This window comes from Armigeres subalbatus, chromosome 3, assembly GCF_024139115.2.
Source record: "Armigeres subalbatus isolate Guangzhou_Male chromosome 3, GZ_Asu_2, whole genome shotgun sequence".
Lineage (NCBI taxonomy): Eukaryota > Metazoa > Arthropoda > Insecta > Diptera > Culicidae > Armigeres > Armigeres subalbatus.
Genome location: NC_085141.1, coordinates 139,204,427 through 139,222,896, shown reverse-complemented (window position 1 = coordinate 139,222,896; position 18,470 = coordinate 139,204,427). Strand labels below are relative to the sequence as shown.

The window sequence follows — 18,470 nt, the reverse complement described above, 5'->3', positions numbered from 1 at the left end:
AGACTTAAGTCTGGAGGAGCCTTCATGCCTCAACACAAAAATAGAAACGCCTTGTACAAACTGTGCAATATTTTTTTTCTCCCATGATTTTCAAAACATATTTGCTTATGTCTTCTTCCCTTTTTATGCTTGTGGCAACAATCACCAGATGGTTTTGGACTTTAGCCGGCTCACCTTTTATAACTAGAGATGGTATGCATCTTCTCACAGAATACGCGCTGATTAGGCGTGTCTTAATCTATGAAAACATGTGCATTAACTATGCAGAACATTGTTAGACTGGGAGAATCTCTGTTTTCCACACAAAATACGAAATAGTTGGCAAGTTATCATACAGTTATCACGAGGAAAAGCTAGATTTCTTACACTTCAAAAACTTTTTGTTAGTCAACAGTAGCTCAGTTTAATCAATAAACTATTAAATCGTAAGTAAAACAATGTTGCACTTGCCGACCAAGTGGGCCATTTCATAATCTCTATATGGCCTTTTCTTTTCTTCGCTTACTCAACACATTAGTTATAATTTCAACTGCAATCTATCAATATCAAATAGCCTTTGGCTCAACCCGACTCATCTTTTCCGAATTTGCAACAACGTGAGATGGCCTTGGGCTTCACCCGACTCATCTTTTCCAAATTTGCAACAACACGAGGTGGCCTTGGGCTTAACCCGACTCATCTTTTCCAAATTTGCAACACGAGATGGCCTTGGGCTTCACCCGACTCATCTTTTCCAAATTTGCAACAACACGAGATGGCCTTGGAAGCAACCTGACTCATCTTTTCCAAATTTGCAACAACACGAGATGGCCTTGGCTTCACCTGACTCATCTTTTCCAAATTTGCAACAACATGAGATGGCCTTGGGCTTAACTCGACTCATCTTTTCCGAATTTGCAACAACGCGAGATGGCCTTGGGCTTCACCTGACTCATCTTTTCCAAATTTGCAACAACACGAGATGGCCTTTGGGCTTCACCTGACTCATCTTTTCCAAATTTGCAACAACACGAGATGGCCTTGGGCTTAACCTGACTCATCTATTTCAATTTTGCAACAACACCAGATGGCCTTGGGCTTCACCCGACTTATCTATCAGATTTTTTAAAAAAAATCATTTAAACACATCGCCTTCAGCTTTTTATACCTATTAATTCTCGAAAAAACAATCCGTTTTAAAAAGTTTAGGTTTGGTCTCATATAATCGCAATTGAATTTATACTTTCATAAAAGCTACTCGCGCTCAAAAGATCTTCCCTCATGTCAAAATACAAATGCAGAAATACTGGATACGTTTCAAAAATGTTTCGTTCAAATCGGACCAATTTTTTTTTTTTTTTTGGGGAGATGCTTATTCTTTGTAAAGATTTTTCTAGGTGTTACACTACAAACTCACATTTTCTATAGTAATCATCAAAAGAAAACATCCTCACCAAAATCAACTGTTGAGTAAATACAAAATGTATAATGGTTTTAGTAATTTGATATTTACTTTCAACTTAAACGAACTTTTATTTAAATTTACTTTTGGTTTGTTTCACTTAACCGTGCATTTTCAAAGAAATTACAGGGCATATAGACATATTCACTATGCCTCAATTTAACTGTCACAATCGTCACAATTCACAATTTCACAATCATGACATGATGCCTCTAAGAGCCTTGAGAAAACAAAAAAAAAACTTACCGCCTACCAAAAGCACTTCGATTTACCTCTTGAACCAATAATTCACCATTCCAGCGCACTTTTTCATGGCTAGGATCGCCAATGTGATGTCTTAATATTTAATAACAACATGAATCTTTATTCAACCACCACAACACACAGTTCACTCTTACACACTAAACTCCAACTCCTTAAACCTCAATCTACACTCTCAATCTAGAATACCACAGATACTACAGTGGAACTGTCGAAGTATTCTTCCAAAATTAGATATTTTTAAATTTTTAGTTAACAAATTACAATGCGATGCTTTTGCTTTATGTGAAACATGGCTAACACCAGATGTGAACCTTCAATTTCCTGATTTCAACATAATCCGCCGCAATCGGGCAAATCGATAAGGAGGGGTGCTTTTAGGGATCAAAAACAGCACTCCTTCTATAGAGTCGATCTTGCGCCGATGTCTGGCACCGAAGCTGTCGCATGTCAGGTGACTATTCGAGGAAAAGACCTCAGTATCGCCTCGATATATCTTCCTCCAAACACCGCGATATCTCGTAGAGATCTCTCGCACATCTGCTCGGTTATGCCCGAGCCACGGTTGCTCTTGGGAGATTTTAATTCCCACGGAACAGGCTGGAGGGAACTGTACGACGACAACCGTTCAACAATGATATACGACCTCTGCGACGACTTTAATATGTCAATTTTGAATACAGGAGAAGTTACACGAGTGGCTCCTCCAGCAAGAGATAGCCGTCTAGATCTTTCCATTTTTTTTCGAGCTCATTATCGTTGGACTGTACTTGGAAGGTGGTCCAAGATCCCTATGGTAGTGATCATTTGCCGATCGAAGTCTCGATTTCCAATGGACGTAATCAATCTGTTTCTATCGACCTCTTATATGACCTCACGAGGCACATGGATTGGGGCACATATGCGGAGGCCTTCATTGATGGCGTAATGTCGATAGAAGCACTTCCACCGCGAGAAGAGTACGAATTTCTATCCCAGTTGATCCTTGACAGTGATCTTCAGACATACAGCCGACCAGTGTCAGGAGCTTCGGTTCGTAGGAAACCACCCAGTCCGTGGTGGGATGTCGAGTGTACACAACTTTATCGCAAGAAATCCGCCGCTTTCAAAGAATTTCGGAAACACGCTCGAGATCCAGTTCAAGAAACTGGTCAAAGTGAAGAAACGTGGATATTGGCGCACTTTCGTTGAAGGTTTATCGCGCGAGACTTCAATGAAAACTCTGTGGACCGTCGGGAGAAGAATGCGCAACGCGTCGTCCGTAAATGAAGATCGTGAAAGCTCGTCGCGGTAAATACTTGACTTCGCAAAGAAAGTTTGTCCGGATTTGGTGCCGGTGAAACAAGAGCTACGTGATGCTTTTGCTGATACGGATGACATGGATCGCCCCTTTTCGATGATTGAATTCTCGCTTGCTCTCCTTTCATGTAACAATTCCGCTCCAGGGATGGATAGAATCAGGTTCAATTTGCTTAAAAACCTCCCAGACGTCGCGAAGAGGAGTGGAGTGCAACATTGTTCCGGATGATTGGAGGCAAGTGAGGGTGATAGCCATCCAGAAGCCCGGAAAACGCGCGTCGGATTATAACTCGTATCGCCCCATTGCGATGCTGTCATGTCTTCGGAAGTTGTTGGAGAAGATGATTCTCTTCCGGCTAGACAAATGGGTTGAATCTAGGGTGGTCTAACCGGTAGTACCGAAACCGGTAATACCGGTATTACCGGCAAATTTTGGGTACCGAAAATACCGGTATTAGAGAAGGAAAATACCGGTATTTTCGGTATTTAAAATTTTGCTGTCAGTATAAAAAATCTCGAAAAATTTTCACCTACATATATCAGCTCAACTGCCTGTTATTGCATATCTGTCCCATATAACAGGAAATCCAGCATTGATTGAACAAATATTCGGTTACTACTGCTTGCCTTGATTCATCGAGCAAAAAATACAGCATTTAGCGCGCATGTTTAACTTTGCCCAAGTAAGCATAATTGACGACGTTCACGCTACATTAGAAATAGATCAACATCGTCATTAATCATACCTGTTGCTTCATTCTCTTAGCCATCTTTCAAACTGCGAATGAACATTGTTGACATCGTCGAGAATTTTACCACAATGTATGAAATTGTGCAAAAGGTACGAGTCGTAGTAGTTCTTTTCGGAGATCACTTGTGAAAAATGATTTTCTGCAAAAATATGTCTGTTCTGAATTCTGAAAAGAATTTGAAGAATTTGAAAATGAAACATGTTTTCTATGCTCAAACAGATCCATGAGTTGAAGCTTTAATCCAAACTCAACTTCAGTGATGATTGTTTGCGGTTGGTGAAATAATTCAAGCCCTCTAACCTGTTCAAGCTTCTGTGGAACTACTGCTCTTTAAATTCTGCACTCTGAATAAAGCTGACATGGCGTTCCAATTTATGTTGGAACAATTATCAAATCAAATCACGGAAATTTCCACCATTCATTCGATGCATCCAAGAGAGATGATCCAAATACGCCGATATTTTTTTTCTTTTTGAATAATTCTGCCGAGAAACAATCAATCAGAAACGATTTTGAAATTTTCTTCGAGGCATCCAGAGCTACTTTGATTAAGCAATCGTCTAATCATTCCAGATGCGATCGTTGAAACTGAGACAACGACCATACCTGACGATCGGTACGTAGAAGATGCCTCTATTGATAATTTTTCTGGTTTATCGGTTAAAGAACAACTTGTGAAGAGACTGTAGCAAACAAAACACTTGCGTTGCTGATGGCAAATACGTTGATGCCATGATCCTTGCATGCAATTCGTGAGGAATTCTCGTTCTATAAATCGGAAGGGATTAAAGGCAATTTGACACTGATTTTTGACGGTCTTGGAACCATTCGTCCAACTTCGATTGAACAATTATTTGTACAATTTGTTGTCAGAGAAGCGTATGAGTTTTTCTCATGGTGACTCGGCAACTTCACGAATTAGCTACATTGGTCTCCCCCAGGGCTCATGTTTAAGCCCCCTTCTTTACATTTTTTACGTCAGAGACATTGATGAATGTCTCATGCCAAATTGCTCGTTAAGGCAGCTTGCAGATGATTGTGTTGTATCCGTTTCGGGGCCAACCGCAGTTGATCTGCAAGGACCGTTGCATGATACTCTGGACAATTTGTCCACTTGGGCTACGAAGCTGGATATCGAATTCTCTCCAGAGAAAACTGAGATGGTTGTCTTTTCAAAAAAACATAAGCCGGCAAAGTTCCCGCTCCAACTGATGGGTAAGACAATCACTCATAGCATGTCTTCTAAATACCTCGGGTACATAACGCTGGAGGTAAGCCCATCTTTGGTTGACACCAATCGTGCTAACTTCTTAGACTCTTACAGTTCCTCTGTTACTTTTGATCTGTCCATGAAGCAGGAGGTTCATGGAATACCAGACTTTCTGTGTGCGGAGGTCATACCTCCATTATTTGCAAGCAAATACGGGCACGCCAGTGAGGAGAGAAGCTTTTTTACAGACGGGTCAACTCCACTGGTTTCGGTGTTTTCAACGTTTTTCATAGCGCCTATTTTAAGCTCAAAGAGCCTTGTTCCGTGTATACTGCTGAGCTAGCAGCTATACACTATTCACTCGAGCAAATCGCATCCCTACCTCCTGACCACTTTTTCATCTTCACCGACAGTCTAAGTTCCTTGGAGGATGTTCGGTCAATGAAACCGGTTAAGCACTCAGCGTATCTTCTGAATGGGATACGAAAAGCTTTGAGTGCCTTATCACAACGGTCTTACACAATCACCATGGCTTGGGTCCCTGCTCATTGCTCGATCCCGGGAAATGAGAAAGCGGACTCTTTGGCTAAGGTGAGCGCTATGGAAGGTGATATTTACGATCGGAAAATCACCTTCGATGAATTCTTCACATTAGTTCGTCAGGAAACTTTGAACAGCTGGCAACATAAATGGACAAATGGGGAGTTGGGTAGATGGCTGTATTCAATTCGCCCGCAGGTATCGAAGCGTTCATGGTTCAAAAAATTGAATATGGGACGAGACTTCATTCGAACCATGTGTCGTCTAATGTCCAATCACTACACTCTAAATGCACATCTTTTCAGAGTGGGGCTCTCGGAAGGAAATCTCTGTGTTTGCGGCGAGGATTATCAGGACGTCGATCATGTCGTGTGGGCGTGCGAGGAGCATCGTGGCCCCAGATCTGTGCTAACTGAACATCTCCGGGTCCGAGGAAAACAACCAAAGCCTATTAGGGAAGTGTTGTCGGGCCTTGATCTCGAGTACATGTCCCTGGTCCACCATTTTTTGAAAGTTGCTGATGTAAAACTGTAATCATTGTCTGCCCATTCCCTTGTCTGTAGTACCCCATATCGAATGTCTTCCTCTTGTTGTACATTTCCATGTCTGTCGTTAATCCCTTCCGTATGTCTTCCTCTCGTCGTTGTCTCCCAAAAAAAGTTTGTTTGTCCCGTTACAGATGTAAAAATGCGAGGAATGTCAACTTTGTGAACATCAGCATCGTAATTACTTAAGCACCCTAAAATCCTTTCCTTTCCTACTGTATTATTGTATTCCCTAACCTCGACTAAACCGCGAGTTTTTCGGTTCCCCAAAACTAACACTATGTATAAGAATCAAGAAATGTATTGTTAAACTTGATTTCGGCTCCGTAACGCTTCACGGCAAATGAGCCTTCCAAATAAACGAAAGATCAAAAAAAAAAGAAGTCATTTACTAAGTTAATCATTGCATCATTTGTTACATACTTTTTAATTTTTTCATTGTCTGTCGCACATGACATACTTATTCAAGCGACTATAAAAAAAGGATCCTGTTGTGCTCAATGATTCGGTTCGGCATGTTGTCCCGTTCAGGAACAGGAGGAACTGCTTATGGATTGGAAATAGTGGCGCATCAATTACCGCCATGGATTCCAGCAGCAGCTTGAAGACAACCTTTAAATCGAGAGCCACCACTTCGTTTCCAATCGATTGAATAAGAAGAAAAATAAATCGCTGTGAAACGGAAATATTTTTCTTGATTCTTATACATAGTGTTAGTTTTGAGGACTCGCGGTTTGGTCGAGGTTAGGAAATACAATAATACAGTAGGAAAGGAAAGGGGTACTCTAGTATTGTTATCCTTTACGGGGGGGTTTCTTCTGCCAAACAACCTCCATTACATTCCGAAATAAATCTTTTACATGTTGTGCACATACACATCGAGTTTTCAACCAATGTAATTAAGTAATAGTTCCCCTAAAAAGTCATTGATTTATATGAGGTACACTGCCGTGAATCACATATCTGTCCCATCTTTGCTGGGTTTCCTATTCATATAGGACAAATATGCGATTCACAGCAGTACACTGAATTGTTAGAATGCAAGGGAAGAAAATAACTTTCTTGATTCTTTGGCAAACATACAGTCACTCTCAAAATTGAGCGTACAGTATGGATTAGTTGACTACATTCAAAAATTTCAAAGGAAATTAAATGGTTGGCTCGGTTTAATGCATTTCAATATTCGTTCCTTCCTTCAATGTATGCGTACATAAAATTGTTGAAATTTTTTGTCTAAAGTTTATTTATTTGAAAATAATCTCAAAATACGCCTATTAGATGTGACAAAATTGAGCGTACACAGTAAAAAATAAAAAGTAATATCACATCAGATTTGATGCACATCATCACCGTCGTAAATATAATGTTATATTACATTATGTTGACGTAACCAAAAGTTGACGAGCTTGATAATTCTTTTTCAAATTAAAGCCGTGTAATTCATTTGCAACGTAATATTTGCGATGTAACTGAAAAACGACGTAAAAACAGGTCAGGATGAATCCCGCTTTCGGCAGCGGGGTTAGGGATATCAGAACGTCGGCTCAGGAGGCGGTTAGGGGTATTCGGATATTTTTCTTTCATGTTCGAAAATACATTTTCAGATGCAACAATTTCGAATTTTATTTATTCAAACGAATTTTATTGTATCCACAAAAACTTGAACTTGCAATTTCAAATTATCAATATATTTTTTTATAAATATTTTTAATTAATCATTTTTAATTTTTAATTATTAATATTCAATTTTAAAGTTAAATTATATTTTTTTTTAAAGATATAAATAGGGTGGGTGTACCAATTGTCGCCATACATAAGAACAACTATTTTAAAAAAAAATAAGTAAAAGGCATGTGGGTGAACTTTATATATCAAGGGAAAGGTTTTACTTCCTGCTCCTTAGAGCAGCTGTGAAAACCACAATAAAATTTGTTATTATCCTTATAATTAATTAATCCATAATAGGAACGCATGCACCAGTTGTGGCACTATTCTTAATTTTGGTTCCTTATTTGGCAAATCCCATTGTTTTCTTATGGGACTGGCCAAATAGGGACCACTAGTGCGATAACTGGTGCAAAGGAAGTCAAAAATTAAGCAAAATCAATTTTTACAATTATGTTTCGCTTGTTTTGGAGGAGATCAAATGTGTTATCGTATCATATGAATATGCTTTATCGATATGAACTTGGTTTGCGATGATTTGATTGGCCATTTGACATATAAAGCACTAGTGCGACAACTGGTGCTATAGCCAGAACTGGTACATCTAGCCTATATATTTTATTCAATTCATTTAATTCACTATATATTTTAGCATTATTTATGTATGATATTTTATCGGCGTTGACGCGGCGGCGTCACGTTGTTAGTTATCGGCAAAGTAGGCTATGGAATTTACTCGAAAGTTTTTTCTGCAAGTCCTCCGGAAATTGCTTAGGAAATTCCTCCAAAATTCTCTTTAAAAGGTTTTCCAAAAATACTTCAGAAAGTTCCTCTAGAAATTCGTCCGGAAGTTTGTCTGTAAATTCCTCCAGATACTTCTGTGCAAATACCTCCTTGAATTCCATTGGAAACTCTCCCAGGAATCCAGTTTTCCGCGAGCGGTAATGGCCGCCAGCTTACATGCGGGTCAGTCTCTGATTTGACGTTTCTGGAGGTCAAATGCACCCACCGCTCCGAGCATTTTGACCAATGTGCCATATAAGAAAGTGCTGATTCGGTGAATTCAAGCCTTCTTATATACCACATTGATCAAAATGCTCGAATGGTGGGTGCAGTTGACCTCCAGAAACGTCAAATCAGAGACTAACCCGCAGGCAAGCTGGCGGCCATTACCGTTCGCGGAAAACTGGATTCTCTGGGAATTCTTCTAGCAATTCCTCTAGAGTATCCACCAATTTCTTCACAATATCCTTCAAGAATTCCTCCGGAAGCTCCTCCAGGAATTGCTCCATAAGCCCCTCCAAGAATTTCTTCGGATGTTCCTCCAGCAATTCCTGCAGTAAATCCTCAGGAAATTCTTCCAGGAATTCCTCTGGAACTTCCTCCAGGTATTCCTCAGGAACTTCCTCCATGAATTCTTTCGAAAGTTCCTCCCGGGATTCCTTTTCAAGTTTCTCCAGAGAATCCTTTGAGAGATCTTCCAGGAATTCTTCCGGAAGTTATTCCAGGAATTCCTCTGTGATTTTCTCCAGAATTTCTACAGAAAGGCTTTCGAACGTTCCTTCAGAACTTCCTCCAAGAATTCATTCGCAAGTTTCTTCAAGAATTCCTTCGGAAGCTCCTCCAGGAAGTTTTCTGGAAGTTCCTCCAGGAATTTTCCTGGAAGTTCCTCCAGGAATTCCTTCGGAAGTTCCTCCAGGAATTCCCTCGGAAGTTCCTCCAGGAAATCTATCGTAAGTTCCTTTAGGAATTCTTTCGGAAGTTCCTCCAGGAATTCCTTCGGAAGTTCCTCCACGAATTTCCTCGGAAGTTCCTCCAGGAAATCTATCGAAAGTTCCATTAGGAATTCTTTCGGAAGTTCCTCCAGGAATTCTTTGGGAAGTTTCTCCAGAAATCCCTTCGGAAGTTCCTCCGGAAATTCCTTCGGAATTTCCTCCAGGAATTTTTTCGGAAGTTCCTCCAGGAATTTCTTCGGTAGTTCCTCCAGGAATTCCTTCAGAGGTTCCTCCAGGAATTCCTTCGGAAATTCCTCCAGGAATTCCTTCGGAAGTTCATCCAGGAAATCCTTCGAAAGTTCCTCCAGGAATTCCTTCGGAAGTTCCTCCAGGAATTCTTCCGGAAGTTTATCCAGGCGTTCCTTCGAAAGTTCCTCCAGGAACTCTTTTGGAAATTCCTCAAGGAATTACTTCGGAGGAATTCCCGGAGGAACTTCCGGAGGAACTTCCGGAAGAATTCCCGGAGGAACTTCCGGAGGAATTCCCGGAGGAACTTCCGGAGGAATTCCCGGAGGAATTCCCGGAGGAACTTCCGGAGGTATTCCCGGAGGAACTTTCGGAGGAATTCCCGGAGGAACTTCCGGAGGAATTCCCGGAGGAACTTCCGGAGGAATACCCGGAGGAACTTCCGGAGGAACTTCCGGAGGAATTCCCGGAGGAACTTCCGGAGGAATTCTAGGAGGAACTTCTGGAGGAATTCCCAGAGGAACTTCCGAGGAATTCGGAGGAACTTCCGGAGGAATTCGGAGGAACTTCCGGAGGAACTTCCGGAGGAACTTCCGGAGGAATTCCCGGAGGAACTTCCGGAGGAATTCGGAGGAACTTCCGGAGGAATTCCCGGAGGAACTTTCGGAGGAATTCGGAGGAACTTCCGGAGGAATTCCCGGAGGAACTTCCGGAGGAATTCGGAGGAACTTCCGGAGGAATTCCCGGAGGAACTTCCGGAGGAATTCTGGAGGAACTTCCGGAGGAATTCCTGGAGGAACTTCCGGAGGAATTGGAGGAACTTCCGGAGGAATTCGGAGGAACTTCGGAGGAACTTCGGAGGAATTCGGAGGAACTTCCGGAGGAATTCCCGGAGGAACTTCCGGAGGAATTCCCGGAGGAACTTCCGGAGGAATTCCCGGAGGAACTTCCCGGAGGAACTTCCGGAGGAATTCCCGGAGGAATTCTCGGAGGACCTTCCAGAGGAACTTCCGGAGGAATTCCCGGAGGAACTTCCGGAGGAATTCCCGGAGGAACTTCCGGAGGAATTCCCGGAGGAACTTCCGGAGGAATTCTTGGAAAAACTTCCGGAGGAATTCGGAGGAACTTCCGGAGGAATTCCTGGAGGAACTTCCGGAGGAATTCGGAGGAACTTCCGGAGGAATTCCCGGAGGAACTTCCGGAGGAATTCGGAGGAACTTCCGGAGGAATTCCCGGAGGAACTTCCGGAGGAATTCCCGGAGGAACTTCGGGAGGAACATTCGGAGGAATTCCCGGAGGAACATTCGGAGGAATTCCCGGAGGAATTTCCGGAGGAATTCCCGGAGGAACTTCGGGAGGAATTCCCGGAGGAACATTCGGAGGAATTCCTGGAGGAACTTCCGGAGGAATTCCCGGAGGAACTTCCGGAGGAATTCCCGGAGGAACTTCCGGAGGAATTCCTGGAGGAACTTCCGGAGGAATTCCCGGAGGAACTTCCGGAGGAATTGCCGAAGGAACGTCCGGATTAATTTCGGAAGGAACGTCCGGAGGAATTCATGAAGGAACTTCCGGAGAAATTCCCTAAGGAACCGGAGAGAAATTCCCGGAGAAACTTTCGGAGAAATTCCTGGAGGAACTTCCGGAGGAATTCCCGGAGGAACTTCCGGAGGAATTCCTGGAGGAACTTCCGGAGGAACTTCCGGAGGAATTCCCGGAGGAACTTCCGGAGGAATTCCCGGAGGAACTTCCGGAGGAATTCCCGGAGGAACTTCCGGAGGAATTCCCGGAGGAACTTCCGGAGGAATTTCCGGAGGAACTTCCGGAGGAATTCCCGGAGGAACTTCCGGAAGAATTCCCGGAGAAACTTCCGCAGGAATTCCCGGAGGAACTTCCGGAGGAATTCCCGGAGGAACTTCCGGAGGAATTCCCGGAGGAACTTCCGGAGGAACTTCCGGAGGAATTCCCGGAGGAACTTCCGGAGGAATTCCCGGAGGAACTTCCGGAGTAATTCCCGGAGGAATTCCCGGAGGAACTTCCGGAGGAATTCTCGGAGTAACTTCCGGAGGAATTTCCGGAGTAACTTCCGGAGGAATTCCCTGAGTAACTTCCGGAGGAATTCCCGGAGTAACTTCCGAAGGAATTCCCGGAGTAACTTCCGGAGGAATTCCCGGAGTAACTTCCGGAGGAATTCCCGGAGTAACTTCCGGAGGAATTCCCGGAGTAACTTCCGGAGGAATTCTCGCAAGAACTTCCGGAGGAATTCCCGGAAGAACTTCCGGAGGAATTCCCGGAGGAACTTCCAGAGGAACTTCCAGAGGAACTTCCAGAGGAACATACGGAGGAACTTCCAGAGGAGCATACGGAGGAACTTCCAGAGGAGCATACGGAGGAACTTCCAGAGGAACTTTTGAGGAACTTATGAACAAACTTTCGGAGGAACTTTCGGAGCAATTTCCGGAGGAACTTCCGGAGGAATTCCCAGAGGAATCCCCGGAGGATTTCTCGGAGAAACTTTCAAAGAAATTCCTGGAGGAACTTCCGGAGGCATTCCTAGTGTAATTTTCACAATTCCTGGAGAAGTTCCTTGATCACTTCCCAGGGGATCTTCCGAATGAAATCCTAGAAGAATTTTCATAGGATTTTCTAGAGGAACTTGCGTAGAAACTTCCGGAGGAACTTCTGGAGTAACTTCCGCAGGAATTCTCGGAGGAATCCCCGGAGGATTTCCCGGAGGAACTTTCGAAGAAATTCATTCCTAGTGGAATTGATCGCTTCCCAGGGGATCTTCCGAATGAATTCCTGGAGGAACTTTCATAGGATTTTCTAGAGAATCATCCGAAGGAACACGTGGAAGAACTACCAAAGGAATTCCTGGAAGAACTTTCAAAGGAATTCCTGGAGGAACTTCCGATGAAATCCCTAGAGGAACTTTCGAAGGAATTCCTGGAGGAACTACCGAAGGAATTTCAGGAGGAATTTCCGATGGAATGTCTTGAGGAACTTTCGAAGAAATTCCTGGAGGAAGTTCTAGGGCAATACCTGAAGGAATATACGAAACAATTCCTGGAAAAACTTGCGGAGCAATTCCTCTAGCAACTTTGGAAGGAACCCCTGGAGGAATTTCCGGAGGAATACCTGGAGAAAGTCATGAAGAAACTTTCGATAGTATTCCTGGGGAAACTTCCGGAGGGAAATTTCCGGAGGAATCCCAAGAACTCCCATTTGAATTTTTGGAGGAAAATCCTTAGGATTTTTTGGAGGGATTTCCGAAGGAATTCCTGGATAAATTTACGATAGAACTCTTGAAGAAACTTCCGTAAGAATCCTTGCATGAAGTTCCGGAGGAATCCTTGGAAGAACTTCTGGAGCAATTCTTAGAGAAACTGCTGGAGGAACCTACGTGTAGGAATTCCTGGAGGAACTTCCTTAAGAATTCATGGAGAATCATTCGGAGGAATTTCTGGAGAAACTTTCAAAGGAATTCATGGAGCACTTTCTGGAAGAATTTCCAAAACAACTTCTGGAGGAAATTCCGGAGGAATCCCTGCAGGAATTTGTGGAGGAACTTCCGGAGGAATTTCTAGGGAGCTTCCTGAGGAATTTTTCGGGAGCTTCCTGAGGAATTGGTGGAGAAACTTCCGCAAGATTCCTGGTTCCAGAATTCCAGAAGAGTTCTTGGAAGGACACCCAGAAGAATTTATGGAGAAATTTCCAAAAGAACTCCTGGAGAAGCTTCTTGAAGAATTTCTGGAGGAATTCCGTAGAAATTCGTGGAGAACCTTCTGAAAATATTCCTGGAGAACTTCCGCAGGAATTCTTGTAGGAATTTCTTGAGGTCACTGTTGGAGAAATTCCTGGAGGAGCCAACGTAGGAATTTCTGGATGAACTTCCTGAGCAATTCATGGAGAATATTGCGGATTAATTTCTAGAGAAATTCCCAAAGGATTTTCTGTAGGCAATTTTGACGGACTTCTTGGAGGAATTTCCGGAGGAGCTCCAGGAGGAACTTACGGAAGAATTCATGGAGGGATTTCCGGAAGAATTCGTGGAGAAGCTTTCGGAAGAATTCCGAAGGAACTCCTGGAGTGATTCTTGGATGAACTTCTGGAGGAACTTCCGATTAAATTCCTTGAGGAACTTCCGTAAGAATCCCTTGAGGAACTTCCGGAGGATATCCTGGAGATTCCTGGAGAATTCCTGGAGGAACTTCCAAATTCATTTCTGAAGGAACTTCCATATCAATTCCTGGAGGAAAAAAATCGTAGGAGCTACGATTATTAATATTTTTAAATCTGTAAATTTTTCAATTTTTAAAATTCTCAATTTATTTTTTCTTATTTTGAAGTTTCAAATGTTACAATTATTACCTTTTAAAATTTAAAAATTTAAAAAAATTCAAAATTTTAAATTCTTGAATTTTAAAATTTTTTAACATTAAAATTTTTAAATTTTTGAATCATTAAAATATTCAAATTCAAGAAACTTTAAATTTTTAAATACTTGTATCACAATTTTTCAAAAAGGGAAATATTTTTTATTATTTGTAAACAGCCCTGCATTGAATTTTCCCTGGGTAAGCCCTGGCAGCCCTGGGTAAACTTATGTTTTTTCATGATTATATTTATAATAATAAACATGCGCTACTTAAACATTCAATGTTTTGAAATTAAACCATGTTTTGGTCAAAATGGCGAACAAGTGAGAGTAAGAACATTGGTATCTAACAATTCAATGCTGCTGGGCAAAATAGATGCTTTAATTTGTATGTTTCACCGGCATCGTATCTTAGATATGAGAGATAATCGAAATCGAGCAAGACATACGATTAATTTGGGAAAATTCAGTCGGTAAATGATGAAAACAGATGTAAACATACAGAGAAAACGACAAATGTTAGGAATGACATAAGGTACACTGGGGGAAGTGGAAAAGGAAAAATCGATAGTTCATGTTCAACTTATTGTAAAACCAATTTAAATGATCTAAATGCATTCAATCATTATGGGCTCCCAAAAACAGTCCATTTTGCACCAACTGTGCGGTAATTCATACCATTTTAGCCGCTTGAAATTTATAAAATTATATTTGAAATTTGGGAGTTATTTTTCCACTTACCCTAGCGGAATGGGGTAAGTGGAAAACCCAAGTTATCTTGACCTCCAATTGTGATGAGTAGTGATATGTGATTAAAATCAAGTCGGGTATTGCTATGAGTATTTTTTGTTGAATAATTTCATTGGATTAAAGGAATAGGTCCCCAAGGAATTCTTGAAATAGATAGGAGGGCTGGTTGTGCCTTCTCGAACACTAAGTGTACGTAAAATCTGTATGTTTGCCCCGAAGATGATTTTTTTTGTGGGAGAATGAGACTTACATTGTTATAAACTTATCGACTCAGTTTACGAATTGATATGATGTCTGCGTGTGCGTGTTTGTATGTATGCGTGTGCGCAATATACGTACAAAATTATCACCTATTTCCATGCACTTGTTGCTACCCGATTTGTTCGCAACAAATTGCATTCAACGGCGAAACTTGTTATGAATATAGATGAATATGTATTATGGAATATATTTACCTATCAGTGCTATTTTTATCTTTCTCGCACATTTTTTTTCATATGTAAAACATGTGAAAGGCATCAATACCGATAGGTGGATTAATCAGGCGTTTTCTTATGAATATATGTCCAATCACCACTCAAATCACAATGATAACAAAGAAGGAACATATTAAGATTCACAGCTATCAAAATAAACCCTGGAGGTAAGGAAAAATGATCAGAACATTTTCCACTTCCCCCGCAGTGTTTGATACCAGGGGTAAGTGTAAAATCTTTTAATTATTTGGTTTCATGGTACAAACCACTACAAATTGAATGTGATTAGTTTAATTGTATTATAATGATCACCTGTGGTGCAAAATTACCGGAAAAGGAACAATTTGTGCAAGTAAGAATCGATTTTATGAATGCAAAAATTAACTTCTCGCGAAACCTAAAATGACAGCTCCAGCGTAAACTATGTTAGTGTAAGTATAACACAGATTTTAACATAGTGTTAGTGTGAACAATGAACCATAGTTTTGCACAATGTTATGGTGTGGTAAAAACTGTAAAGTCTGTACAATTGAAATTTTTCGAGTCGATTTTTACACTTACCCCCTTTTTCCACTTCCCCCAGTGTACCTTAATTCAAATTTAGTATGTCTTTAACTTAAATTTGTTTTAAAGCTCGATTATTGTCTCAGGTCTATCATTAAGAGTATTATTATTGAATCCAATCATTCAAAGTCAAATTCTAAAAGTACAAGGTGCATGTTAAGGTACCGAACATAAAAACAGCTTTTCAACCCCGTAGAGCACTTCTGATTGAATATTGAAAAGATAGCCTAAAATCGTAATTTCATAATTAAATTTGGATTAAACTCCACGATCTGTTACCATAAGGGATACAATTGGATGATTTCCATGTGGCGAGTAAAAATAAACATTTTTAAGAGTTCGGCAGCTTATTTAATGATATCTTAGTGAATTTAAATTATTCAACCAAATTTGTTCCTACGGTGACTGAGCTTCAAATATAAAATGACATCTTATAATGTATCCGTGTGCTGCTCTTTTATTAGTATTATTATTAATGAGTGTCCTGAGGTTATAAGCTACCTATACATTGACTTTTAAATAAAGTTATACTTAATTTGAAATATGCCATTCCCAACATTTGTCGTTTTCTCTGTATGTTTACATCAGTTTTCATCATTTACCGACTGAATTTTTTCAAATTTATTGTATGTCTCGCTCGATTTCGATAATCTATCATATATAAGACAGGATGCCGGTGAAATCCATATCTCAAAGCATCTATTTTGGCCACTAGCATTGAATTGTTAAATAACATTGTTTATACATCTTACTTGTTCGCCATTTTGATTAAAACATGGTTTAATATCAAAACATTGAATGTTTAAGTAGCGGATGTTTATTATTCTAAATATAAACATGAAAAAATAATATTAAAATACATTAATCGTGTTTATAATAAGAAATTTTATAGAAAAAAATTCGCTGTACGCTCAATTTTGTCACATCTAATAGGCGTATTTTGAGATTATTTTCAAATAAATGAACTTCAGAGAAAAAATTTCAACAATATTATGTACACATACATTGAAGGAAGGGATGAATATTGAAATGCATTAAAAACAACCGAGCCAACAATTAATTTTCCTATGGAATTTTCGAATATATTCATCTAATCCATGCTGTACGCTCAATTTTGAGAGTGACTGTAGCCTGTTTTAAGATTCGATGATGATGTTTTATCCTTAGGGATCATCCATAAATTACGTCACGCTCAAAGAGGGAGAAGAGGTTGACAATTTTTTTCAATGATTCATACAAAAAGTGTGACATAGAGGGGGAGGGGGGGTTGAAAAATGGCAAATTTTTGCGATACATAATTAATGGATTTTCGTGATAGTAACCTATTACATACACATTCAACAGGACCGCTACCTAATCAAGCGAGGGCCTTATGCAGCCGTAGCAGATGCAGACATCACACACTTCGAGAAGATACTTCCCAGCCGCAGTCAAATTTTGTTGGGTCTTGACGAAACCGCCGGCTACAATCGAGACTATTTCAAATACGTTCGAGGACTAAGCGAAGTAGTCCTGAAGCCCAGGACGACCGACCAGCTGAGTGCCATCTTGCAACACTGCAATCGAAGAAAGTTGGCCCTTTCTGTATACGGCGGCAACACTGGGGTTTGCGGCGGATCAATACCGGTGTTCGATGAAATTGTCCTATCGCTGGAACTGATGAACAAGATAGAATCCGTTGATGAATATTCTGGAGTTCTGGTTTGCGAAGCAGGTTGCATTCTTGGAACGTTGGAGCAGAAACTTAGCGAGAAAGGAATGATAATGCCATTGGATTTGGGTTCGAAGAATTCCTGTCAGATTGGAGGCAATTTGGCCACCAATGCAGGAGGTATCCGTTTGATGCGTTACGGCAACTTGCATGGATCTGTTCTCGGTTTGGAAGCAGTGAAAGCAGATGGGACGGTCGTAGATTTGATGTCACAATTCCGGAAGGATAACACAGGATATCATTTGAAGCACCTATTCATCGGATCGGAAGGAACATTGGGGGTGATAACGAGAGTTGCCATCGCTTGTCCAGCGTCCACAACCACCCAGAATGTATTGTTCTTGGGTATCGAGAAATACGAGTCGGTACTGAGGACATTCCTCGAGGGGAAGAAACGGCTTGGGGAGATATTGAGTTCATGTGAGTTGATTGATAACGATGCACTGCAGTGCTGTATCACGCATGCGAAGACGTACTCACCGATAAAGGAATATCCTTTCTATATGCTGATTGAAACAACTGGTAGCAATGCCGTTCACGACGAACAGAAGGTCAACGATTTTCTGGAGGAATTGTTGGTTAGTGGATTAGTTGGTGATGGAGTTGTTACCAAAGATCCTTCAAAAATTAAGGTAATGAATTGTATTTAATATTTATTGAGTTTATATTGAGTGAAACCAAAAGAGTTCTGATTTAGCTTTTATTTTATTTCCAAGGATCTTTGGCAATTACGGGAACGAATTCCCGATGGAACATTCAGCAATAACTTCTGCCTTACGTACGATCTGTCATTGCCTTTGAATAACTTCTACGATATTGTTCCGGCAATGAAGCAGCGTGTTGGCCATTTAGTAAAATTGGTTTGTGGATTTGGACACATAGGTGATAATTTAATCATTATTGAAATGGTTCTCATGCTT

The 18,470-nt window shown here is 41.0% G+C and overlaps 2 protein-coding genes across 2 annotated transcripts in view; both read left to right on the top strand.

The window, feature by feature from the left end:
- LOC134224223 (6-phosphogluconate dehydrogenase, decarboxylating) overlaps positions 1 to 18,470 on the top strand; it is a 342,849-nt gene that overhangs the window by 250,974 nt on the left and 73,405 nt on the right. The gene's annotated exons all lie outside the window — the stretch shown is intronic.
- LOC134224224 (D-2-hydroxyglutarate dehydrogenase, mitochondrial) overlaps positions 1 to 18,470 on the top strand; it is a 131,768-nt gene that overhangs the window by 113,016 nt on the left and 282 nt on the right. Inside the window, exons 3-4 of the mRNA XM_062703537.1 lie at positions 17,184 to 18,182; positions 18,267 to 18,432. Coding sequence (XP_062559521.1) covers positions 17,184 to 18,182; positions 18,267 to 18,432 — 1,165 coding nt within the window. The remainder of the gene's footprint in view (positions 1 to 17,183; positions 18,183 to 18,266; positions 18,433 to 18,470) is intronic.